The following is a 27,260-nucleotide window of genomic DNA, read 5'->3' on the forward strand; positions in this document are numbered from 1 at the left end:
GACAGCTCAGCACACGTACTGACACTGGTGCGGCAGCACGTTAACGCACGTGGGGCGCTGTCAGCGGTACGAAGTGAACCAGAGAGGCAGTGCAGTCACATAGGAATACGCTGTGCAAAAAATGTGTAAAAAACAAATATGATGGCGTTCACTGTGTTATTTTTAAGGTGGGCGTTCTTCACTCTTTCCAGACCTCAGTATATATATATATTTATCTTTTTTTTCTGTTTCTCTTTTAGTCCTCTCTCGGTAGAGGTTATGTTAAATACAACCAATCAGGCTCTAAGTGCAAAAAAGCTCTGTGTTGGTGCTTGTCAATGGCATAATTATTATTTTTGCTCTCCTAACTTTGCTTTTAGGAACATCAATCTGTTTGTATCTTTATGGTTATGGAATATTTCTAGTCACATACTGTCAAACAAGTTTTTACACTGTACAAGTGAAGATTGTTTTCAGGGTTAAATGATTGGTATAAATGTATATAAAATTATTGCAAAATTTAAAAATGATTTTTCTTAACTTGGTGTCTTTTTAAATACTCTTTGAAAAATATATGTAAATGATAAACCTTTAGTCAGAATAAGCCAGTATATGTTCCAATTTGTTCGTTTAGAGTTATAACCAAGAGTTGATTATAAATATTTATGACCTCAAGCTCTTACTGTTTTAGCTGTTTTAAAGGAAGGGCAACTGGCTCGTGAATTGTTTTTGTTTTAAGTTCTTGATGTAAACACCACTGTTGACTGACCGTGTGTGTTCATGTGAATGGACCCCACCTCTCCCCTGCTATCTGACGAAGGTGACCAGGTGTGGATTCATGTCACTCTTCTCAGGGGCAGCTACTTGAAATGGTTCTTCTTTGTCCAACCATCTCAAAGTTTTCATTTTGCTGTGGTACAGTCACAACTTACAAGGTGGTTAGATTTTAAAGACTGTGCTAAGTGTAAGATCGAACATGCTCAAAATGATCCTTGAAACTCTCTTAAATTGCCAATAAAGTTCTACATGTAGTCTTACGTTAGAATTCCTAGTGATACATGAGTGTGACTATTTTATGAACTTAGTAAGTACAATATGTAATAAAAACTACATATTGACAATAGACTTTTATGGCACTGATAATTAAACTATATAAATGTGTGTGTCTCTTTTTTGGCTGGTAGGTATGGTTGAATGTATGTAAATTTAGTGCTAATCTAATCTCTTGTGATAGAGCCAGATGTAAGCTCCACAGGGGACAGAGATTTCTGTCTGGTTCATGGATGTAACTTCAGAGCCTGGAACCGGGCCTGGCACACAGTAATCACTCAATAAATACACAATGAACGAACGAACTCTGATGTATGTACCTAGTGTAACTTGGCTTCACTGTATCCTACTTCCTCTCTCATTCAATTCAATTAAAAACTAGATTTTTTTTATTACATTCCAGCTTAGTGTGAGGAGCGCTGTGGGCCGCGTGTGGGGGGTGGGTACAAAAGTGAGCGAGCTCTGGCTCCTGCCCAGAGGGTGGCCTCGCTGGGGATACGGACACGTGAGCACCTTCACCGAGGAGGGAATGAAGCGCGTGCCATCGAAGGGGTCCGCGCACCGTGCTGATGGGCGAGCCTGGGAAGGCCTGTGGGCGAGGGAGAGCGCGGGGGACGGCTCACGAGGGCCAAGCACTCAGCAGTGGGTGGAAGGCACCGGGTCACGGGAGCAGCACGACATGTCCCCCTTCCTGTTTCTGAGGCGCATTCCCCTTGCCTACCCCACCTGCCTTCTTCCTTCCACGCACCTCCCCACTAATCAAGCCCGCCTGCTCTAGACAAATTTGTTTCCAGTGCCCGACTCCACTGTTTCTAAACTCCCTAAGAGTTATTGTCTGTCCAATATACTTCACTTTATTTTGTGTCGTTCTCTAATTGTTGTCTTAATGCCATGAGAAACTAGAGAAATTGGGTTTCTTTGAGTTCAAGCATTCGCAAACCACCCTTCTTCTGAATTCCCACAGGCCTAGGTCAGTGATTGTACATGGTATTCTAGTTAAAGCATTAACTGAATTGAGTGATTTTTGGATTATAATGTGTTATGAGGTGACTTGCAAACTTAAATCTATGTCCTTTACCCACTTACCAAGAGCTTCTCAACCAGACTCACCAAGGACCAGCCTACCTGAGACACACGTTGTCTATTCAGATTTTATAACATGGGCCCGGTCCATGATGCAGGAGCACCTCAGAAAAGCCAGGCTAACACACAGGGAAGATCTTATTACACTGAAATGTGCATTGTTTCATGTTCTTCCTTGTGTCTCGATAATCATGAAGCAGTTAGAGCTTTTCTCTCAGTATTATCTGGGGCAATGAAGGTCTCTCTCTTTGTATAAATGGATGTTCTTGAGACCGTGAATAAATTTTACACAATTTGGACAAGATCAGTCAGCACCCAGAAGGACAGCTGAAGCTATCGTGATCGCCAGCTTGTTTTAGCTCGATTCTGACGGGACCGCACCACTGTTCATTAGAAAGCTTTTCTTCCCTTCCTGTCTATATTGCTTTCTTTTTAGAAAAGCTTAAACTATTTTAACTGTCCAAGAAAGACAGTAATACAGTTTGGCAAGAATTCTAATTAAGGTAAAAATGACCAAGCACAGCGATTCAGCCACTTGTCTCTGGATTTAGGTCCTTCTCCCCTTGGAGACTGGGTCTGTCTCCAAGGTGTGTCTGAAAGATTAAATGCAGAGCAAGGTACCTTCTATACATTTCATTTGATCACCAAGAAGCTTCACTAGAATGAATACTATAAGCCTTTTACAATGGAGGAAAGGAGAGATTAAGTCATTTGCCCAAGAGCGGGCTGGAATCAATCTCACCTTTCTCTAACTCCAAAGCCCAGTCTTTCCACTGAGCTTTTGCTTCACAATTGAAAATGCCAGGAACCACCCTGACTCGTGCGGCTCCAGTGGGTTGGGCGTCCTTCCGTGAACCAAAAAGTCGCCCGTTCAATTCCCGATCAGGGCACAGGCCTGGGTTGTAGGCCAAGTCCCCAGTGGGGCTATACAAGAAGCAACCTATGGATGTTTCACACATTGACGTTTCCTGCTCTTTCCCTCCCTTCCTTTCTCTCTAAAATAAATAAAACCTTTAAAAAAAACACACAAACAAACCAGCAAAGGAAAATGCCAGGGACCATGGCATGTGGTTGACAAAGAATCCCAACTTGATAAGTGGATATTGGTCTAGGTAACCCTACTGGCAGTGAACTTGAATGAAGGCTTTAAAACCTTTTTTGAAACTTTGGATTTTAATGAGTACTGCTAGAATTAGCAAATTTGGTACCTCCGGCAACCTCTGATGACTGAGTAATTGTGCTACCTTTCAAAAGACGAAGCGATAGATCCAAGGACGTGCAAATGCGGTGTTTTAAGAGTTTTAAAAATTGAGGTAAACTTTACACAGAGTGAAATGCACAGATCTTAAACTGGTTACTTCCGACAAGTGCATAACCCCTGTAACACACACTCCGACCGACGGAACTCACCTGTGATCCCTAAAGGTCCCTGGTGGCTCTTTCCAATCCCTTGCTCCCCGGAGGCCACCACTGTGCTGTGACTTCTATTACCACAATTAGTTTTGTCTGTTAAATGATGTATTTTGTGTAAAAGAAAAGGCAACGGGCAACGGCATTGCACATTTATTGCACTGTACTCAAGAACTGTTAAACAAGGCAGAACGACAGTCTCTCGTATTCTTTTACAAAGAATTTAACCTGCAGATTAGAGTCTTTAAAATGTTATTTTAACGAGTATGTGCCTTACGGAACTGTTTTCTTTTGAAACGCTTCCATGACATTTAGGACGCCAAGTGTTTGGGGGAACCAGGACCCCAACCCACCAGTTACGTCACTTCACTGGCTTCCTTTGCGTCCCCCCAGAGGAACATGGCCCGGGAGAGAAGTGACTGAATGTGAAAAGTCAGGAAACTTCCGGCTAGCCCCTAAAAACCCGGGTCCCTTCTGCGGGCTCTGGTTGCGCGTGTCTTGGGGAGGGGTCTGCGCCCTCTCCCGCTGGCCCGGGCGCGCCGCGCGCGCTTCCTGCGCCGTTTTCGGTCCCCCGCGAGCCAGCGGGGCGCGGGCAGGAGAGGATGCGCTGCCCAGAACACGTGGGCGGGCCGGGCCGGCTCGCACAGGCTCCCGCCCCCCCCCCCCGGGGCCGCCCACCTCCGCCTCGCGCCGTCGGGGGCGGGTCCGGGTGGGGCCGCGGTCGGCCAGCGCAGCGGGCCGGGGCGCGCAGTCGGGGCGCGGGGTGCTCGGCGCGCAGCCTCGCGGGCCCTGAGGCTCCTCGCCCGCCGCCCGCCTCGCCGCCACGCTCGCCCGGCCCGGGCCGCCGCTCCGCCAGTCCCGAGAGGTAAGACGAGCCTTCTGCCGCCCAGCAGGCGCTCCAGTGTCGCGGAGGCTGCCCGGACTCTGTCGCCCCCTCCCTTCCCGCTGCCGGAAAGCACGAGTCCTCGGGGGAGCAAGGGATTGGAGATGTAGACGTTGCCAGTCCCTCGACGTACGCAGTCGGCTTCCCTCACTACTTGGTGCTCAGTCTCCGCCCCGGGGGACACGCTCCAAATGTGTTCGTCCACGGGTCGCAGTCCTGACTGTAACCTGCACGCGGCTGTCCCGAGCGCAGGTGTGGGCGGGGGACCGAGGCCGACTGTGGGCTGGGAAGTCCGAACAGTTGGGACCCTTGAGGAATAGAGTCAGGGTACAGAGCGTTTCAGAACGTTTGCTGCCCCCCACCCCCAAAAGAAATCCCTTCTGGGATATAAAGAGTATGAAATAGAAGCATTTTAGAAACGGTCCTCGTTTTTTAAGGGAGCTTTGTCTGACGACACGGGCAAGGCGAGAGTTCCAAACATGACCTTGACTCGCGGGCCTTTGGAAAGCGCTGGGGTGCGGGGAGCGCGCAGCTTCCCGGGGCGGCTGCTGCGTCCCACCGGAGGGCCCAGGGCGGAGCCGCCGGGATGCTTATATAAACACGGACCGGCTACACCAGCTGCTTTGGTGTTAGGGATTTCCTCCTAATAAATAGTAGTATTAGGTGTATACACACGAGCGTGTGCAGGTTTGTCAGGAGGGAGAGACTCATTTTGCTTCTTTTACTTTTGCTTTTATTCTTTCATAAACCATTGGTCATATGGCCTTTAGGATCGTTCATTGTCTTTTTCAGCAACTACAAAGGCACCGTGGGGGTTTATCTTATCTGGTTTCACCAAAAACATGGAATCTGAGCTTGGCGTGATACCGTTAGTCATGGAGAATATTCACAACTTCTGCCTACCTGGTAGCCGAAACGTTTAAAATGTGTCTGTAGACAGTCATGTCTGTGAATGCTATCTAGAAGTATTTTTAAATGTGTGTAAAATCTACTTAAGGTCTTATTTTCTCAAAATGATTCTCAGGTCAAACACTGTAAGTAGCAAGTACTATTTTGGAAACCACACGTTGGGATAACTTAAGCAAGTAAGGTAACAAATGTAGTGCTTTTTACCCAGCAAGCCATGCTGTTTGGGGATGCTGTGTTAAAGTCTTCGAATTAGGGGTTGAGCTAGTGAAAATTCACCTCGAGAATACTTTAAAAAATCCATATTATGATTTTAGGTAGGCTGGTTCATTTTATAATTCCATTTCTATTCAGTACTAAATATAGATTATTGCACTATTCTAGGTTTTCCTGGTCGTTTTCTTAAGGAGGAAAATGTGTTATAATCACAGTCAGTTGTAATTAGGAGCTGCTGCTGCTTTTTTAATCCTCACCAGAGGGTATGTTTATTGATTTTTAGAGAGAGAGAAAGGGGGAGAGAAAGAGAGAGACAGACAGATACTGATGTGAGAGAGAAACATCCGTTGCATCCCAGCCACACCGCGGCCAGGGGTCCATTGGCAGCCTCGGTGTGAGCCCTGACAGGGGATCGAACCCTTGACCCTTTGGTATATAGGGATGACACTCCAACTGAGCCACTCTGCCAGGGCAGTGATTAGGAGCTTCTTTAAAAAGTAGTTATCATGGGGGAAACGAGCAATTTGGAAAAGCCAGTCCACCTTTTGGGAGCTAGGGATGCCTTGTTTGTTCTCACCTTGGTGACTGAGTGTTGTGGACTTGAAGCGTCTGACTTGCCCTAGGCCCCGTGCTTGCTGGCGGGACACCTGATGCTCACCTGCTGTCTTTGGCCAAGTTTCCCAGCCGTGTTCAAAAAAAAGGGATTGAGGTCCAATCTGTGCCTCAGTCCAGCACAACTGACTTTTCTTTTATGCTGGGGAGGGAAGGGAGTCCTAGTCTTCTGTATATTTATGCTTTAAATCTCTGCTTCCCTTTGAGGAAGTTCAGCATTTCCTTTGTTCAGCCACCTCCCATTGAGAGAAAGCTAATAGAGACACATCATCAGTTTTCTTCCTCTTGAATTTCTTTATTATTCTGTCAGTCCCTTTAATCCCATTATTTCCTGTCTTATTTGAGTGGACCTAGCACACGTATATTTGGAATAAATATAGTTATTAAAATTATTAACTGAATAATGGGAATATAAACATTAAAAAATGTATTTTGTTATGTTCAGTAGCCCACAGTTTATTTGACTCCAGTATGGAAAAAGGGGCACTTAAACACCCTTTTCAGTGGTATTCCATGACATCTTATTCCAGGGTCTAACAGTTTTTTATACCAAAGTGAGTGCCTCCTCCCACAAATCATGGTGAAGCGCAGGCCAGCAAGGTTTCTCCTGCCCTCCTAGGTGGTCCGGGAAGCTTGCTGCATGAAGTCATCCATCTGCTGATGCGTACCAGCAGCAACAAGTACTAGAGGACTGACAGATGATGCTAATTGTTATTTCTCTGTTTTCTCTTTTTTTCCCCTCACCCGAGTATATGTTTACTGATTTGAGAGAGAGAGAGCAAGGTGCAGGTGCGGGGGGGAGAGAGACAGAGAAACAGCCATCAGTTGCCTCCCGTACACACTGGGGTCAGGGGTTAAACCAGCAGCCTAGGCATGTGCCCTGACTGGAAATCGAACCAGCGACCTTTCAGTGTGCAGGCTGACACTCAGCACGCTGAGCCATGCCAGCCAGGCGGAGTTCACATTGAATTGCAATACCCTGGGTATCTTTTTCAAAGGTTGGATAGTTCTGGTGTAGCTCCAGGCATTAAGAAATGAAGCAATTCAGATAACACACTGATCGTGCAAGAAGGTTAGTACGTCCGTGTGTGGGAGCCAGGCAGGACTGTCGACAGCACAATGCAAAATGAAAGTGTGGCAAACATTCAGTAAATGTTCTAAACTGTAGTAAATCAGTGTGAAACACCAAGCAGATAAATATGTGGTGAGGTATTATCAAGATTGGCTAGGCTATCAGCTTTGATGAACTTAAGCACATGACAGCAAATTCTCCACTTAAGGATGTGCTACGAAGATGTTCCATGAAGATAATCTTGGTGTTGGGCGTCCCGAATGTCCTTACCAGGTGAGCTCTCCTGGAACCAAAGGAAACTGTGTGATTACAGACCACATCCCCAGGGACGGTTCATGTCCTTTCTGTTTCCTTTTCACTATCACTTCGGAAGTTTGACTTCTTCATAGAATGGTTTTTGTCATTTCATAATTTCTATTTTAAGAATCACGTCACTTTTCTGAGGTTCTAATTTCAGGTGTTTTTGAGAACACACTTCACAATTTAGACGTGAGCAAGGACATGAGGAGACCAAAGGCCTGGGATTTTGCTAATCAGAATGAAACAAACGTTGAAAGACTTTTCAAATCTACTGTTGGTGGTGCTCTGTGACTATGGTAAGTATATGCGACGCAATAGGGATCAAAGAAGAAACAGAACTCTGACGTGTACAAATGCACTGAGGTTGAGGGCCGTGCGTGAAGGAGGTGGGGCAGTGGCGTCGCACCTGGGACACTGTGATCCTTGCAGCCCTGGGGTCTTTCAAGGTTTGGCATCATTGAGTCAGATAGATAATAGAAGGAACAGCTGACTTTCAATTTAACGGATTGGAGATAAGCCTGTTACACACACATGAAATGCTGTTGTACATATTGGGGTTTTTTAAAAGATTTTATTTATTGATTTTCTTTTAGAGAGAGAGTGTGGGAGAGAGAAGGAGAGGGAGAGAAACATCCATGTGAGAGAGACACATCAATCGGTTGCCTCTTTCTGGACTGGGGACTGAACCCGTGACCCGGGCACGTGCCCTGATAGGGGACCGAGGTAGCAGCCTCTCGCTTTGCAGGATGATGCCCGACCCACTGAGCCATGCTGGTCGGAGCTGTATTGGGGTTTGACATAAAATGCCATGTGACGGGAGAGTTTTGTTTCTAGAATATCTTTGGAACCCATTTGAATTTCAGTCCTTGCCAGTTGGGTGCCTTAGATTCATTTCTTAATCCCTTTCAACCTTAGCAGTGATACTGACTTCACAGGGTTGGTGTGATGGCAAAATAAAATCAATAGTTGAAACACCTTGAATGGCTGAGCATACAATAGGTGTTTAAGGTTAGTTTTCTTTACTCGGTTTGTTTCAACTGAATATTGAGTTCATTTCTCAGACACACAACTAGTGAACCAATAGATTCAGTAATATAATGCTAGCTTTGATGGTTTCCAAATTATTTCGTAAACATCGAAGCAGTTGATGGTGTGAGAGTAGAATTATGGCCCCAGAGAAAGAGGATCCTGGCTTGTGTGATACTGTGTGTACACAGCCAGGTAACTGGACTTGCATGTGTCCCAGTCATTTTCTCTGGTGACTCTCCTTCCTCAGCCATTTCTTTTTTAAGAAGTGTATTTAAACAAAAAGACACTAGGTTTATGGAAAACCAATCTGGGATTCATTTCTTTTAAAGGCATTTATCCCGACTTAAAATCAGGTTGTTCTGCCTATAACAACCTCATACAAAAAAGTGATAAACATGTCCTTGATTTGATAGTGATAAATATAGACATCACAATCTTCCATTTAAATAAAGTCTGCAAGGATGTTTGTCATTGTTAAGCACAAAATATCTTACTGGAATATAAAAATAATAATTGAATGAGCATAAAGTAGAGCACAGGGCATAAAAGTTGAGTGCACGTGCTACTACTGATGGGAAAGGAGGTATTTTCATAGATCTGGGTTTTTATTTCCCTTTCTCCACTTGATGTTGATCAAAATATGCCAACAACATATGTTCATGTTGAGAAACCAGTTTCTTTAAATACAATGAAGGAATGGGGAAAGAAGAAATAAAAGAATAGAGAAAACCATATTGCAGGGTGGTGTACAGTCAAATTGTAGTTTTCTAAATGAAATGGTATTCTTGTCTGTAAAAGCAAGAGTCACAGAGTAAAGTAGTAACCTGTCTCTTAGCACACTGTGCTGGACCCCACTGTATCTTCTGTCTCCATTTCCAACTGGGCATGTGTCTCTCTCTCACTGATTGGCTGCCCATCAAATCAGAATCTGATCTGCCTCATTGACAATCCCCACAATTGACAATAGGTTCTCATCAGTGAACTAAGTGGTGTGTGCCTCTTAACCTATGTCCAGTGATCACCGGGGTCTCTTTAGCCACCTGTTCACAAAAAGGTACCAGGTCAGCTCAGAACCAGCACACAAAGGGCACCGGGATCAGCCGCCTTTTTCAACCTTAACTTTGAACCGTCTCCATCCTAAGGGAAATATCCCTCAACTTCTGTTTTGGCTAAATAAATGTTTTTTAGAAAAGGACTCTATCCTACCAGGGTTTTCCAGCAAGTGGTGATGAAGCACTCAGGACTGTCCAAGTTTTATATCTATTTTACCTCATCTTAAAGGAGAAACAGAGGAAGGGCAGAGCCAATTAAAAGAAACCGCCCCCCCCCCAATCTCTTATGTCCCATTATATTCATGTGCTGATTCTAATAATCATTAGTGACTACATGTAGAGGTATATTTAAAGACTACCAGCCAAACAACACGTTGAGGCTCTTTGGACATATATGCAATATGATGTGCATATATTGTGTATATATGAGGTATACATAGTAAGATAAAGGAATTCATACTGACATGCTGAGCACTGCAGTCCCTCAAATGTAGATTGTGTCTTACCCCAGCCATGGGCCAGCCGATTGTGGCATCGCCAAATTCCGTCTCTTTTGATGTGTATTTGGATAGCATTCAAAACAGAAACAAGGATTCTGTGTGTCTGTGTTTTTTCCAGTCTTTGCTTTAGCTTCTCTGATGAGCCTCTTTAAAAAGATTTGATAGATCCTAACAGAGTGATGCTTGTGAGCGAGTGGTCATCTCTCCTATCTGAATCAAGAGTGGTTGCTGTAACATCATTAAATTTGCCAAGGACAAGTTTCACTCTATCCTTGGATGACCCATGGGGAACAGAGTGTCAACATTTCTTATTTGTCTGAAAATTTCTGCTTCCTGTAAACGAAGGGCAACTGGTTTCTTTATGGTGAAAATGCCCAACTAAATACTTGTATGTCAGAAAATAATAATTTTGAGTATATTTAAGGTCTTAAATTTTATGTAATCTAGAGCAGTTTTTATTATTTAAACCAACCTTTCAATTCGCTGTAAACCCTTCCCCCCAGAATTCCTAAACACCAGAATATGATTAAAGTAAGTGAAGCATTGGATTTTTATCTGGACAATTGTAAATCATTACCTTTGCTTTATAGATTTTCATTGCAGATAGATTCCAAGTATTTATCACTATTTATTACTAAGATAAAGGAACAGAGATGCCCAGCTCTCAGAACCCACACTCAACATCATTTTATTTCATCCTTGACTCCATTTGAACTTCTCTTGCATCTATAGGGATGTTTTTCTTTGACGTCTCCCCGTGCTGCCCAAATACCCCTTTGTAAAACCCATTCTGACCGTTTCATTGCAGTTCTTGGAGAGGCGGAGTATCTCCTCCTGGGAGAGCCGGGGCATGTAGCGCTGAGCAACACCACCGTGTCTGTGGATTTCCAGTATTTTGACGGGTACAACGGGACCCTGCGGAACGTATCGGTGCTCCTGCTGGAGGCTCACACCAACCGGACTGTGACCACCAAACACCTCCTGACCAACCAGTCCCAGGGGACCCTCGAGTTTGAATGCTTCTACTTCAAGGAGGCCGGTGACTACTGGTTCACCATGACTCAGGGAGTGACAGAGAGCAGCGCTCCGGCTCCGCGCTGGGAGAAGGCGGCCTTCCTGAAGGTGGAGTGGCCCGTCTTTCACGTGGCTCTGAATAGGACGCCCAAGGCAGCGGAAGGCACCTTCCAGGTGGGCCTTTTCACCGATCAGCCACTCTGCCTGTTCCCCGGGGACAAGCCTGACATCTTGGTGGACGTCATCTTCACCAACAGTCTTCCCGAGGCACAAACGGGTGAGGGGCGGCCGCTGGAGATAAGAGCCAGCAAGAGGGCGGAGCTCGCTCAGGGTCAGTGGGTTGAGTTCGGCTGTGCGCCTGTGGGGCCGGAAGCCTACGTCACTGTGGTGCTAAAGCTGCTTGGCCGAGACTCGGTCATCACCTCCCTTGGACCCATCGACCTGGCCCAGAAATTCGGATACAAATTGGTGATGGTGCCAGAACTCACGTGTGCCTCCGGGGTGGAGGTGATGGTGCTGCCCCCGCCGTGCGTCTACGTCCAGGGAGTGATTTCAGTCTTCAAGGAGGCCCCCAGGCGTCCAGGGGAAGGGACCACGTGGCTGGCTGCAAATAGGCTGAGCTTGGGACAGAGGAGAACAGTGTTCAACTGCACTTTGTTCGACATGGGGAGGAATAAATACTGCTTCGGCTTTGGCGTCTCAAGCAGGAGCCAGCTCGCCACAAAGGAGAAGGAGTGCATGCTGATTCAGAGAAATATAGGTTGGTATTGAGATTTAATTTTTTTAAATCAAATTGATGCCTTTATGCAGTCCACATCATTATTTTGAACTTAGCTGAACTTGGTCTTCTGTGAACTATATCATCGTTTTCAGGGACCACTCCTCATAACGGCACTGATGAACATTAGCTATTGTCACATCAAAAGGCAAATCCACGGCAGGTGTGATCAGAAATCAAAGCGAAATCCCGAGCTGTGTTAAGTAACCCGCTGGCTTGCTGTAGCTGAGCCTGTCTTCTTCCTCTTAAGTCCTTCATTATAAGAATGAAGCCTCTTTAGTGAGATTTCAAAGCAAGATTTCTAAACACTTCTTCAAATTCTGAACTCTTTGTGTAATGCCCTACTTACAAGAAATGGGGTTGTTACAATCCCACCCATGCCCCACGCCTCTCTTTGCATTTTTTCCCCTTTTCCTGGGTGCAGTCCAGGTCTGGGCAGGAGGTTACCTGGTGGACGTTGTCCGGTTCACGCACGTGTCGCTCGCCTTCATCCCCACCAAGCCTCCTGCCCCCAGGCAGCCCAAGCTTCCATCTGTCTCTGTGACTCCAAGTGTCCTTGCTCCCGATTCACCCACTTCCTCTCCTTAGAAGTCCCTTTCCTTTGCCTGCCTGCGCACCCACGGCCACTTCCCTGCCTAGACTATGTGGCCCATCCCGTCAGCCCCTCTCCTGCCGACACCCGAAACTCTGCCTTGTCCTTCTGATGCACCTGCCAGGCCACAGCTCTGCTCTGCCTGGATCCCGCCAACTGCTGGCCACCTATTGCACCGGAGCTGCGCGGGCAGGGAATGCCCAGCAGGCTGGGGCCAGTGTGGGTGGGTCATGCCTTCCCCCTCAGCAGAGCCCGCCATGTGCTTCCCTCCAACCTCACCTCTGCGCCCACTCATCGCCGGTTAACTCTCAGGGCCGACCTTGCCTCCTACCACACCGCGCAGCTGGGAGCCACGAGGTGCAAGCTCCCTCACCCGCCCACCAAAACGTCTCAGCCCGTGGGCTCCAGTCCCACCCTCGTCACGTCCTGCTGCCACTGGGGAGGAAGTGACAGTCCTCTGGCGCCAAGTCACCCCTTCCCTCCATTGCGGAGCCCTGCCTCTCTGCTCATTTCAGGAATCTTCTGCTAATTATCCCCTCTCTCCCCTCTGTCTCTGACTGTCCTTTCTTTGCTGCTTATTCCCATCACCTTTGAAATGAACTTAACTTCCATATCTAAAAACAAACCAAACAACCCCTCATCGCCTGGTTTTTCCTCAGAAAGCATCCTTGCAGTCTCTTCCACGTATAGCCCAGGCTCCTGAAAAAGCCACCTAGACCTTGGGGTCCATGTGTTCACTGTTACTTTCAGCCTCCAAACCCACACCCCTCCCCTGAAAACACTCTCACTAATGCAACCAGCGGGTGACTTCGGGTCCCCAAATCCACGGATGTCTTCAGTCTGTATCTTCATGGACCTGCGTCTGTGATGTCACACTTGCCCTTTAACGTCCTACCTCCTGGCAGTCCTTCGTGGACAGCCTGCGGTTCTGTAACCACACAAAACGCAGTCTGGCTGCCGCCATGACCAGAGCCAAACTCCTGAGGCAGGTGTGGTGCGAAAGGAAAGCCATTTGTTCAGGTACATGTGACCTGGGAAAATGGCGGACTCCCGTCTCAGAGACCATCTTCTTTTCTGCTCAAGCCCACCATTCCTTATAGGGATAAAGGGTGGAGGGCTTTTTTCCTATCCCACTATCTTTCTGTCTTTTTGTGGCTGGGGCCCTACCCATTCGGCTGTCCAGCTTTTGATGCATTCAGTGTAAGGACCTCCCCCTGCTGCTGTCTCGGCCAATGGGGGCACTCCCTGGAGCTCCAGCTGACTATCTACGGCAACAGCGCCCCCTTTCAAAACTCCAGACCCTTGTAATCTTACACAAGAAACAGATGAAGGTCTCATCTTCTGTAGTTTCTTTCTGCTGTCAAGGGGCATGGTCTTACATATCCCCAGGTACAGAGATTCTGGCACCAGGATAGTGATTGGCATCTCTGCCCTACATTCAAGTGGCACTGACTAGCTGTCACCTTTCAGATGTCCCCGAGGAACCTCAAAAGCAACATACCTGGAATTGGACTCATCATCCTACCCCCTAACCCTGCTCCTCAGGACAGGACCCCACCACCCATCCGTTGTCCAAAGCAAACACCCAGGAATCTTCCTCTATTTCACTTTCTTCCTATAAGTAGTTCACGCTGTCCTGTGGCGGTTGTCTCAACGAATTTCTGAATACCTGCGTCTCTCCATGTGTCCCTGGTTTCACTGACACCGGTGGGCCTGAGCCTCCATCATCCATAACCTGCATTCTTGCAACAGACTCCTAATCTGCTTCTCCCATTCACTCATTCTCTCGCTGAGGCCAGAGGGCTTGTTTGAAATTCAGGTCAGCTGACGCTGTTCCCCTGCTTAAAGCCTGCCAGTCACCTCGCTCGACAAGAGGTTGAGAGCCACAGGGTCCTCCTTAGCCAGACTGACTACCCCGCAGTCGCTCTGGGCTGGAGCCTGGGACACCCTCATCCCACCTTCGCCTGGTTGACATTAACCCATCCCCCGAGTCTCCGCTTGGGCTATTCTTTCTCAGCGCAGACTAGTTCACTTGCCTTGCTGCAAACTGGCACGCCATCCTTAGTTTGCCTCATGGCATTTATGTCCGTCATTGTTTGCTCAAGGTCTTCCTTCTCCTGATGACCTCGCCCCAGCCTCGCCTCTTCCTCCTCCCCCTTCCCCTGATCGGGGAAGCTCATTTGGTGGCCAAAGCCAACCTGTGCTGCCATAAAGCTATGTATGATTTCATTTGGGCCACTTAGTATGCCTGGCACATTAACAGGGGCTTACTACATTTGATTAAGTGAAAGTTGAACTCAGAAGTGGTTAGTCTCATATTAGTAGAAAAACAATTCTATTTATCTCATTAAAATCATTCAAGATGTGCTAGCCTTTTCAGAAGAAGTTCCTTGTTAAGAGAAAAAAAATTCTACGTGACTGAATTTAATGGAAATTCAAACCAAGGGGAGTAAGGACATTTGGGCCAGGTGACAAAAGATGTTGGAAGTCTACTTCCTTGGTTCTCCAGTTGCTGGACTTTCCCCAGATCCTTCCACTCAATGTCTAAAGACTGCCTGGGGTTTCCCCCAGTCTTTTGTGGTCTTAAATGTGAGCACAAGAAAAGGATAAACTATGCGTTGACTTAATTTTCCATTTAGATTTCACAGTAGTGGAATTCCCAGTAGATTTTTCAAAAAAAAAATCACAATATTTTAAGTCTGAGAGACATTAATATCTGTTTCTCAAAGCTTTGCAAATGCTGGGGGCTTAGTGTCTGAACAGCTCCAAAGCTTGAGGACAAAGGCGGCTCCTTGTTTGGCCATTTGAGGGGTGCAGGGGGGTCTGGGAGGCACAGAACCAACAGCATGTTCAGTGGAACCTCTGGATGGAACATAATTACCACACCTCAGTTTATGTTGGTCCAGGATACAGGTTGGTAATGCTTCTACTCTTGCGTAAAGCCAAGAGACTTTTAATTGGTGTAAAGAACTCATATTCCATGACTCATTCCAAAGATTGCACCACTTGGCTCACCTGAGAATGTATCTGCCTTACATGCTCTCCTTGTTTTTGTAGTGCTTTGTATGGCTTTGCTTCACGGTGAGATTTTCCTCATATACAGGATGAAGAGAGACCTTTATGCAGAGGATGTTTTGGAGCCGGGTGCTGGCATGACTAGTTGGCTAGGCCTGCTGTTGGATGGGTGCTGATAGAGAAGGGACTTAGGGTGATTCTTCATAGGGGACGATTCAATTATTCCATCTGGCAGTGATTGCGTATGCACTTGGAAGAGAAGTTTGCATTTATCCATCAATAATAACTGTTCTGGGAGTGTTTTGTATGTATTTTGAAGCTCTGGTGGTAGGTATGTTCCCAGTTAGTGTTATTAAAGCCTAAAGCTCCTTGCTGAGTTGACCCCTTCATCATCAGTTAACACCTCTCTTTATCACTGATGATAATCCTTGTTCTGCAGTCTATTTTGTCTGATATAATATAGTCACTCCAGTTTTTTTTATTTCTTAAAATATTTTTTATTAAATTTATTGGGGCGACTTTAGTTAGTACAATTATATGGACTTCAAGTGTACATTTCTGTGGTACATGATCCGTGTACTGCATTGTGTGCCCACCACTCAAAGTCAAACCGTCTTCCGCGACCATGTATTTGGCCCCCTTCACCCTTTATTACCCGCCACCCTCTTCCCTCTGGTGACCACCACACTGTGTCTGGGTCTGTGAGTTTCAGTTTTATGTCCCACACATAGGTGAAATCATATGGTTCTTAGATATTTCTGCCTGACTTATTTTGCTTAGCATGATATTCTCAAGGACCATCCATGTTGTCGCAAGTGACAGTATTTCATCTTTTCTTATGACTGAGTAGTACTCCATTGGATATATGTACCATGTCTCCTTTATCCAGTCCTCTACTGAAGGACACTTTGGTTATTTCTGTGCCTTGGCCACCATGAATAATGCTGCAATGTGGCCCTTCTGCCACAATGTGTCTTTGCATGTATCTTTGCAAATAAATGTTTTCAAATTTTTCAGGTAGACATCCAGAAAAGGGATTGCTGGTAGCTTTATTCTTAGTTTTTGGAGGAACCTCCATACTATCATCCATAGTGGCTGTACCATTTACATTCCCACCAGCAGTGAATGAGGGTTCCCTCAATTCAATGAGTTGAATTGTTATTACTTGTCTTATTAATAACAGCCATTCTAACAGGTGTGAGGTAGCATCTCATTGTAGTTTTGATTTGCACTTCCCTAATAGCTAGTGGAATTGACCATCTTTTCATATATCTGTTGGCCATTTGTATGTCTTGGGAGAATTGTCTGTTGTGTACAATATGGTTTTCTTTTGATTAATGTTCATAGGGTATGACTTCTCCCATCCTTTAACTTTGAACCAATTTATATGTTTATATTTAAAGTGAATTTCTTTTAAACAGTGCATAGTTGGATCATTCTTTTTTAACCCACTCTTACAATCTCTGCCTTTTAACTAGTGTATTTTGATTATTTATATTTAGTGTAATCATTAAGTGGTTAAATTAAGATCATCTTGCTAGTTTTATATTTCTTTGTTCTTTTTTTCTCTTGTATTCTGTCTTCTTTTGGGTTAATTGAATATTTTTTAATGTTTACTTAAACTATTCTGTTGTTTTATTGCTTATATCTTAAAATGCTTTTTAGTGATTGCCCTAGATTTTACAATATGCATCAACTTACTTTCGATCTACCTTCAAGTAATATTATTTTGCTTCACATGTAGTGTAAGTACCTTAGAACAGTACACTCCCAATTTATTCCTCCCATTCTTTGTGATTGTTGTCATACATTTTATATGGTATAAACACATAATACATTATTTCTATTTTGCTTTAGACCATCAATTACATTTAGAGCATTTCAAAATAAAACTGAATATTATCTTTATCTTTATAAATGCCATTTCCAGCACACTCTGGGAAGGATGGAGGAATCTCTGCTGATTTTTACAGTCAGAATATGATATGGGTTCTTCTGCCTGGCGCTGGTGGTGCTCAGGGCAGGGGACCCCAGCAGGTGGCTGAAAACACTTGCTCCCCGGGGGAGTCTCTGCAACTAAGATATTTCTTCAGACACAACCAATGCACTCAGGTGTGGGGCCAGCCCATTTTGTGACTCCACCCTTCCTACCAGTCTCAACATTGTTTCTTTATATGCTTAGTTATAGGACCTCTTCAGCTAGTCCTAAGATGGTTATCCAGGTTGATTGTGCTATAATCTAGTTGTAATTTTGGTGTGTTTACGGAAGGAGGTGAGTACAGCATTCACCTACTCATCCATCTTGACCAGAACAAACCCCTTCTGAAGGATTTTATGCCATTTCTTGTAGTGAAGACCTGCTGGTAATTAGTTCTATTAGTTGTCAGTCATCTGAAAAAGGCTTTGTTTCTCCTCTATTTTTGAAAGCTATTTTCACTGGATATGGAATTCTGGGTTGCTCATTTTCTCTTTCATTACTTTGGAGATAATCACTCTATTATCTCTGGCTTGCCTGACAAAAAGTCTGCTGTTATTCTCATCTCTAGTCTTCTGTGTGTGATGTATTTCTACCTTCCCCTTCCCTTCTGCCACAAAGCTTTCTGTTTGTTTTTTGGGTTGTTGTTGTTTTTTTTTAGCAGTTTCAATATAGGCTGTCCAAGTGTTTTATTTATGTGCTTTTTAAATTTTTTCCTGCTTGGAGTTTTCTGAGTGTCTTGGATGTAATTTGATGTCCTTAATCGATTTTGAAGAATTCTTGGACAGTCTTCTATTTTTTTTTCCTTTTCTGAGATTCTAATTACAAGTGTACGATACTATTTGACGTTGTCCCACAGCTCTGATTCCCTCGCTTTTTTCGGCTTTGTGTTTCAGTTTGAGTGATTTCCATTGCCCTACACCCAGACTCACCGTGTCTTTGCTCAGCGGTGTTGAGTCTCCTGATGAGCCTCTGGGATGCGTTCTTCATCTCTGATCCTGTGCTTTTCATTTTTAGCATTCCGTTTGACTCCTTTTAGTTTCCAACACTCTGATGAAATTTTTCATCTCTTCATGCATCTTGTTCACGTTTTCCAATAAAACCTTTAACATATTAATCATAGTCATTTTAACTTTTCTCTCGGAGAGTTCCCATATCTGAGTCACCTCTGAATCTGGTTCTCTTGATTACTCTGTTTCTTGATAGTGTATTGTTTTTTCTTGCTTCTCTGTGTGTTTCATAATTTTGGGTTGGCCGTTGGACATCTTACCTAGAATTGTCGTCACACGTAAATAGTATTCGCCTGGAAAAGGATACCTGTTTTTGCAGACCCTCATTGTGGGGATTGGGTCAGTCAGGTAAGGAATTGAGCGGTGTTTGGGTTTGCTGTTGCTATAGCTGCCTTCAGTGCATAGCAAAGTGCAAAATTTCTCAATGTTACTTTGTGGTCGGGGCTAGGTTTGGGTTGCTAGAGGGTTTTACTCCATGCTTCCCTTGTGCCTCAGCTCTAGGCTCGAGTCTGCACTTCAGCGAGGTCTTTCCCTGTCCTCGTGCCCCTGCCCCGGCGGTAGGCTGCTGTTCTTTGACACTTGCCCGTGGCTAGCAGGGGGCAGGGTTGGGGATGGGTCGTTGGGGTGGGAGGAGGTCCTCCTGTGCCAGTTCAGTCTTAGCCTTTGGGTCGTGCTGTGCCCCTGAAGGGATGGGGTTTTCTTCACGAGCCCGCCCCTCCCTGGGGGTAGGAGCCCTCTAGCAAACTGGGTATGTTCTGCTCCTCTCCAGGAGTGGAGGGTTTCCTTCTTTTATATTCCCTGGCAACACCAGGTGCTCTTAGAGTGATGGGGTTTTCTGGTCTTGCACCTCCCCTTAGTTCTTCTTGGGGCATCTGCTGAGATCGGCGGGGAAGAGCCTACATGCAGGTACAGACTCCTCTGGAGTGTGTGGCTTCCCGTGGTTCTGTGTATTCACACTAACCCCCACTATCCTGTTCATTTCATTTTTAATGACTTTTTTCTCTCCAGCTTGTCTGAAGCCTGGCACCTGCCCCCGAAAGCCATGTTTGTATCCGGTCTTTTCCTAGAGGAGCCTGTCTTCCCTTATATTCCAGGCCATTTGGCAGCATGTGATGGGTTCTAAAAAGATTGATATTTTGTCATTTATACAGCTCTTCTTTGCTGCAGGGTAGGAGGAACAATGCTCTTTCCAGCTTTCTGCACCTTTGGGAATGTTTTTACTCACTGAATTGTCAAGGCCCAAGATTTGAGTTTTGCTGCTTCATGGGGTTGCAGTTCAATTCTGCTTCTCAAATGAACTCACATTAAAAGCATCACTAATGTCCTTGCAGAAACCTGGGGACTGTGGCAGCCGTGGAGCCGGTGTAGTGCCACCTGCGGGGACGGCGTCCGAGAGCGCCGCCGCCTGTGCCTGATGTCCTTCCCCTCCCGACCTGGCTGTCCTGGAATGTCCTCGGAGACGTCCCGGTGTTCCCTGGAGGAGTGTGCCGGTAGGTATCTGTCTGCCTGACAGTCACCGGCCTGGGGCAGGAGGGGACTCGGCAACGTTCTATGATTGCTGTTGGCTGTACGAACCCTGTCCATGCCCATGAGTGTGTCGTGACTGGGGACAGCTTGCCAGCGAGCTGAGAGGGGACTTAACACTGTAGAAGACCGGGAAATGACAAGGACATCTATCTAAATTAAAGGCTCAGACCTATGAAATTATTTTTAAACACATGAAAACGGAAGAGCTGATTGGTTCCCCCACTAAATTTTCTGTTTTTCCTTTTGTTTTACTTCTCCCTCCTTTACTTCCCCTCACCAAAATTGTAGGACAAAACTTTAAAAGTTAAGATTTTTTCCGCCCATCATCCCAGAGAAGCTCCCAGGGACCTTGTAGAGAATTTGTCAAAATGGGGCCAGACACCGTGTCTTATCCCTGGGATGGCCCTCTCTGTACACTCTTCGCCAGCCCTGCCCTGGAGGAGAGGCGGGGATTGTTCTTGCCTTCGCCTGGGGACTGGCCTTTCCTTCATGCGCTGCGCTCCTGGAAGGCGCACACTAGCAGGTGCTCAGTGAGAATCTGATGCGATGCTCACATGGCTCCGTTACGTTTGCTTTAGCCTACGGAGCCGAATCCCATTCGCTGGCAACGTGTTACAGTAATAAAGAGCCCTCACCGTCCCCTTAGCTTTTCCGCCTTCTGATACATAACCAGTCCCCCGCGGAGCTGGCTGGCCTTTGCTGCGGTCCTGCCCTGTAGGTAAAGTCCTCCTGGCAGTCTCTGACTTTCTCCACTTTTCAGTTCCGGGTTAGGAAACCATCGCGCTTCCTGGTTGCATTCTCATCCGGGGACGTCAGATGTTTTTCTGTGCTTGGATCTCAGGGAACCTTTTACCCAAAGCTGCTGGCAGCACCTTGGTCAGTGTCCGGGCCTGTGGCCTGAGAAAACCATTCTCACCACCTTGTCTTTGCAGCCAGGGCTACAGCCCCTGTCCCCTTCGTTGGAGCGCCCTGAGGACGGCCTCCCCTCTATTACAGCTTCAGATCCAGGCCGTTCTCCTAGCCTCGAGCCTGCCCCTCCTTTTTTCATAAGCCTTGGGCCACACCGTGAATCTCTTCTTTCTCCAGTTACATCGCTGATGGCTTCTCAAGGCTCTCTTCTCAGTCTACTCTTTTCTTTAAAAGTTTCCCTCACTTTCCACCGTTCCTTCCTGGTGTAGGACTTCCTTCAAATGCACCCGTTCCTCTGAATTCTGAGGCTGCGTGTCGGGTTAAAATATTCCATCTAGAGTTCCGTAATCCTGAAATGAATTTAAAATCAACTGTCACTGGCTTTTATTGCACCTGGATATTGTTGAAATGACAACACTGTCAGCCACTGGCGGGCCATCTGCGATGTGCCAGTACTTTAAATACATTATCTTGCTCGCAGTGCACAGAGGATTTTTATGCTGAGCTCAGATCTCAAGAGCTCGCTGCGACCAAGCATTGTCTTACGTGCCTCGCTCACGTGAAGTGGGCACATCATTATCTCCACATACAGAGGACAACTTTGTGGCTTAGAGAGGGTAAGCGACCCACCCAAGACCATAAAGCCAGAGAGCAGGGAACTCAACCTGACCCCATACTGAGCTACCTCTCTTGAACACTTTGCGTTTGTATACAGGCCAGTGTACCTTTCTAGAAGCACCAACAACCTGAAACTAGCGATCTTTTTTTTATCTTTGAAATTTTATTTTTTATTTTTGTATTATTGTTGTATTATAGTCGTCCCAGTTTTCCCCCGTTGCCGCCCCCTGCCCTGCCTGAAACGAGCAATCATTTTTGAGGACATGCGGTGTTCGTTCATGCTCTGGCCCCTTCACTCTTGAATGCTGGGTGGGAACTCGAAATGGGTATGCAATAAATTAGCAGAAAGGGTAAGTGCCGTAGGCACCCCTACTTCTCCTCTAAGTGGTCCTCAGATAAGTGCTTCTGTGTATAAATGTGATCATTTCTTTCAAGTGTTCTCCTTTCCCTATTCAGCCTGTCTTCCCTTCTTGGAGGTGCAGCGATCTGTTCTCGGGCTGCTTAGTATGAGGAAATCTCCTCCCTTTCGGGAGGCAGAGGGAAGACGGGATGGGGCTGGAAGAGGCGGGCGAGGCCGGCAGCCCCACGGCTTTCCTCAGCTGTGGGCGTGAAGGGATCTGGCCGGGTCGCAGACAGCAGCTCTGTGAAGAGGCCCACAGTGTGGCACGGCGGTGCCGCTGTCCCCCGATGTCAGCAGCCACCGCAGATGAGAGAAGCAATAAGTCAGGACACACGCCTTCCATCATTCGACTCTCTTCACTTGGTTCAGAGCTTAGAGTTTTGCTGGGCTTGGAAAGGATGTTTTCATATCAAAACCAGAGGCTGGTTCTTTGTTAACGTGGCCCATCGTGTTTGGCACAAGGGGATCCATGTGGCGTTGCACAGGCATTCCGTCTGGCGGCATAGTGATCATTTTGCTATTACCTTTTTAATAACAAGTCAATGGATGACTTAATCTTCCATTTATTGAGGAGCAGCTATGTCCAAGTCACCGTGACTGGGGTGGGGAATGGACAGGTAAGACGTGCCCCGGTCTGGAAAGGGGCTCAGGGTACGGTTACTCAGCAGACACAGAACAAAGTGTAATATATACAACAGCAGCGTATAGAGCGGGCGCCGCTAACGGTGCCTCTGCTTGCCACGGACGCGCTCCGGGATGGTAGCCCGTGCTGGAAACACCTCTGTTCCCGAGGAGGTGGTATTGGAGCTGAAGTCTGAGAGCTGAGTAGGGGCTGCCCCGGTGAATTTGGGGCGAAGGGGATTTCAGCAAAGGGGTAGAGGAGGGTGGCCCCCTGAGAACTGAAAAGGGCGAAACGCGGCCAGAGGGTAGTGTGCCAGGAGGGGGCAGTGACAAGGCCGACGAGGTGGCGGGGGCTAGCGCCCGTGGGGCCGTAAAGGTTTGCACGCGCACTTTAGAGCGTGTCTCAGCGGTCGTGGGCCTTCCTGTTGAGAGTTCCCAGTAGCCCAGGTGAGCCAGGTGAGCCCCGGAGCACCGGCCATGGGGAGGCAGAAGAGGACAGGAGGATTCAGACTGTGGACGTGGCCGCGATAGAGACGGAAGGGTCAGGGTGGAGCCCAGGAGCCTCGTGCTGGCCACCGCGTGCACCGTGCCGCCGCCACCCGACATCGGATGTGCTGGGGGCGGCGCGGGCGCTGGGGCACGGCGGTGAGGCTCGAGGCTCGGCGTGTGGAGCTGACATCGGCGGCGGCGAGAGCAAAGCGAGCGGCGCCAGGAGGGGGTCTAGACCTCCCTGGTTCCCAGTTCATGTTGTTCTCTCCAGATTAGCTAAGTGAATGTTAGCATTGAAACCAAGAAGAGACAAAGTCCCAGGAAGCGCCGACGGCAGTCAGTGCCGCAGAGGTCAAGGACCGTCAGGATAGAGCTCCCTTAGGTCATTAACGACTCGACAGAAGCCGTTTAAACTGCTGGGGTCCTGGGGGCGGGGGCAGGAGCCAGAGGTGACCACGCGGAACTAGTGAGTCCGCAAAGGTGGCCGCCTCCTCTGTAAGGTGGGCTGGGAAGACGAGGAAGGAGCAGGCTGTGGCTGTGGCTGGGGTGTGCAGGCTCTAGAGAGGCCTTTTTAAAGGGGGAGGCGCCGGAGCGTGTTTCTGTGGGGCTACGTCGTCGTTGAGGGGGAGCTGGAGAACGGGGGTGCGGAGGGACGACCCTCCGGAGAAGGGCGGCCTCGGGGGCACTTGGCGTGCGTGCCTGGGTAGGAAGACAACACTTCTCCTGCTCATTCCACAGAGAAAGAGGTAAATAGGGAGCCGTCGCTGGTAAGTCTACGGCGGGGGCAGGGGAGAGGAGGGCAGAAGCAGCTCAGGTGCAGCTCCTGAGAGCTGCTTTTTGTGTGCGAGCTGGCAGACTGTGGAGGCCGAGGATCGGGTAGGGGGACTGAGGAAAGGGGGGGAACCCCGAAGAGAGCGTGGCTTAGGAAGTCAGGGACTGTCAGTGCGGAGGCACTTGCCAGCGCGGGCAAGGTCCTCTTTCCGCGGGGGCCTGGCTGCAGCAGCCGAGGGCTCCCACGTCGGCGTTTGCGTAGGGACGGGCTCCTGCTCCGGAGCGGGGATCGGGTGCGCCTCAGCGTTAGAGGCCAGGGGCACGGCTGTGCGCAGGAGGGTGGTTGCAGTGATGGATCCTGGGTACAGGGAGAGAGGTGAGGCCAGGGCGTGGCTGGCGGGGTGGTGGGGGGAGATGGATGGGGAGGGGCTGCCGAATTCAGATGCTGCAGTGAGCGTGAACACCCAGTGATAGTAAGGGACCGAGAGGGACACAGAGCCCGAGAGCGGGTGGTGACGTTGAGGATTTCAGAAGAGCAGCTGCAGACGAATGGAAGGGGTGACGCGCTGGATGGACACTGAAGTCGCCCAGATGGTCCTAGTGACGGGGACGGTGAGGAAGGCAGGACCCACAGGCCCTGGTGAGTGACGGCTGCCCTGGGGTTGGGAGTTGACAGTATTTAGGGAGGAGTGGAGGGGTCGCCTGAGGGGATGGCGTGGGCATCAGGAGAATGGAAGTTTTACATGGAAGTGAGTTAGTTGAACGTGGCAATCAGAAAGGGGGAGGAGGGGACACTTCTGTTGCCCTGTTGGCCTATAGAGTATGTGTCAAGCTTCCCCCCAAGAGGGTGGGGGAGACGCTGTGCCCTGGGCGTCATTCCGCCCTCAGGCAAGGCCAGGAGGTGAAGGGAGCATGTCGGGGGAAGGTTCTAGACGTTGGGGAGCTTGGTGGTCAGGTGTCCATCGGGCTCTGTAGAAGGATGGAGGGGAGCCCCGGGCCGGGGCTGGTGCTAATAAGACTGTGGGAAGCAGGAGATCGGACAGGTGACTGGAGGGACTTGAGTGGTGGACAGTGACCAAGGGGGAGAGGGGGGCGCGGCCTGGAGGCCTAAGGCGGCCTCCGGTTCCCGGGTGTCTCAGTGGCGGCACAGGCTGCGGCCTCAGGTGGAACATTTGGACGCCATGGCACAGCCCAGTGTGAGAGAGCAGGGAAGGAGAAAAATCAGCGCCGCGTGGAAGGTGGCATCGGGAGCGGGGAGCTGAAATTGGAGGGGTGAGGAAGCAGAGGCGTCACCAAGGGCACGCGTTCCTGGATATTAGAGAGGAGAAGGGAGTGACGTCACAAGCCCCTGTTCCCGTCTGACATGTGCTCGCTTAGGTGCATCCTGCGCAAATCATGTCACACTCCGAGTTTCACCCTCGTGAGAGTTTCCCGATGTGCCCCTCAAAGCTGCACCTACCTGCAGGTGTCTCGGGTACCTTACGTGCAGACTTTGATTTTTCCTTGAAACTTTCTCAGGCTGCTCCTACGTGGGAGACTTGAGGCAGCCGTCAGCAAGCCCAGGGAGCCCGCGGCATTTTGTGGCTCATTCGGTCAACTTGCTTCTACGGGTCTCTGGTTTTTAGTTTGGCCTAAGCAGCCAGCAGAGAGAATAGGCAAGGCTACAAATCCTAGTCCTTGGTTAGTTTACTTCTTTCTTTAACTGCTAGAGAACGGGAGCAAGCCACTCCGAGATCTTAAAACCACGCCGAGAAAACAGTCCCAGCGAATGCCCAGAATACAGTTGTTCTTCCTTTCCCCGCAGCGCTCCTTGCCTCAAGCCCGTCTCCCCTGCAGCCGCAGGGCCCCGAGAAATCCAACAACATCGTGACGGTCACCGGGATCTCGCTGTGCCTGTTCATCATCGTGGCCACCGTGCTCATCACGCTGTGGAGGAAGTTCGGGCGCCCCCCGAAGTGCAGCGCTCCTGCCCGGCACGGCTCCGCGCACTCGGCCGGCTTTCGGAAGAATTCGGACGAGGAGACCATCTGCGAGCTGGGCGAGCCGCGCGGGAGCTTCTCAGACGCGGGGGACGGGCCCGCGGGGGACGCGGGCATCCCCTTGACCTACAGGCCGAGCGCGCCGGCCGCCGCGCCCGACGACGAGGCCTCGGGCAGCGAGAGCTTCCAGTCCAGCGCGCAGAAGATCATCCCGCCGCTGTTCAGCTACCGGCTGGCGCAGCAGCAGCTGAAGGAGATGAAGCAGAAGGGCCTGACCGAGACCACCAAGGTGTACCACGTGTCCCAGAGCCCGCTCACCGACACGGCCGTGCAGGCGGCCGCCGCCGCGCCCGCCGACCTGCCCTTGGACCTGGAGAGCCCCGAAGAGGCTGCTGCGCCCAAGTTCCGGCTCAAGTCCCCGTTCGTGGACCCGCCGGCGGCCGGGCCCGCGGAGAGGCCGGGCTCCCGCCTGCAAGGCCCCGGCGCCCCGGCCGCCTGCGCCGTCAGCCCCAGCCAGACGCTGCTGCGCAAGGCCCAGGCCAGGCCCGCGGGCGGCCGAGCGGGGCCGGCGGACCGGAGCCAGCCCCGGGGCTTGCACTTCCGCAGGACCTCCAGCTTCCACGAGGCCCGGCAGGCGCGCCCGTTCCGGGAGAGGAGCCTGAGCTCCCTGCCCGCACGGCAGGCGCCAGCGCGCGGCTCGCGGACGCGGCCTTGGGAGCCGGCGGAGGACCGGGCGCGGCCCCCGAGCCGGGGCGCCGCCGGGGGGCCTGGGACGCTGGACCGCGCGCAGGGAGCAGGCGGCGTCGGCGGCCCGGTCAGCGCTCTCCCCAGATGCTACCCCTCGGCGCAGCCCGTGAGGAAGCCCGAGGCCGGGGGCCGCCAGGCAGGGTCTGTGGCCGCAGGCGACAGAGCGGAGCCCCCCAGGGCGCGGCGGGGGCCGTCCCCCAGTCACAGGAGCGCCGCCAGGAAGCAGCCTTCGCCCACAGCCCCCAAAGAGAGCTACCCCAGGGTCAGCCCCCTGAGCCCTTCGCAGGGCAGGAGAGACAAGTGTCAGAGCTTCCCAGCGCAGCCCGAGTTCGCCTTCTACGACAACACCTCGTTCGGCCTCACCGAGGCCGAGCAGAGGCTGCTGGACCTCCCGGGGTATTTCGGGTCCAACGAAGAGGACGAGACCACCAGCACGCTCAGCGTGGAGAAGCTGGTCATCTAGACCCAGGTCAGCCTGACCCTGGGCACCGAGGCCGCCGCTCCCTGTGCTGGGGGCTGTCCCGCGTCGCTGTCCGGGCGGCGGGACCGAAGGTGGGCGGCCAGTGACCCCTGTAGGCGACCGCATCTTTCTTAGTCCATAAGGAAGAGGCTCCTTACCTGGGACTTGTCCCTCTGTTGTCTTATTTCTATTGATTTATTTCTAATAACGACGACAATAAAATTTAAACAAGGGCGAAACAGGGCTTGGTCTCTCATGCGGAT

At 49.3% G+C, this 27,260-nt stretch overlaps 1 protein-coding gene across 2 annotated transcripts; it reads left to right on the forward strand.

Moving 5' to 3' along the window:
• Positions 1 to 7,648: 7,648 nt before the first annotated feature.
• Positions 7,649 to 27,000, forward strand: THSD1 (thrombospondin type 1 domain containing 1). 2 transcript variants are annotated; one of them, XM_054586652.1, is made up of 4 exons: positions 7,649 to 7,807; positions 10,901 to 11,866; positions 19,808 to 19,966; positions 25,616 to 27,000. In XM_054586652.1, the coding sequence occupies exons 1-4, from the start codon at positions 7,750 to 7,752 to the stop codon at positions 26,998 to 27,000; spliced, it is 2,568 nt and encodes an 855-aa protein (XP_054442627.1). In that variant the 5' UTR covers positions 7,649 to 7,749. The 2 variants fall into 2 exon arrangements, with proteins under 2 accessions (XP_054442627.1, XP_054442628.1); XM_054586653.1 differs by lacking the exon at positions 19,808 to 19,966.
• The last annotated feature ends 260 nt before the right edge of the window (positions 27,001 to 27,260 follow it).

This window comes from Pteronotus mesoamericanus, unplaced genomic scaffold (assembly GCF_021234165.1).
Source record: "Pteronotus mesoamericanus isolate MK-2021 breed Mesoamerican mustached bat unplaced genomic scaffold, CSHL_Meso_final contig_94, whole genome shotgun sequence".
Classification (NCBI taxonomy): Eukaryota; Metazoa; Chordata; class Mammalia; order Chiroptera; family Mormoopidae; genus Pteronotus; species Pteronotus mesoamericanus.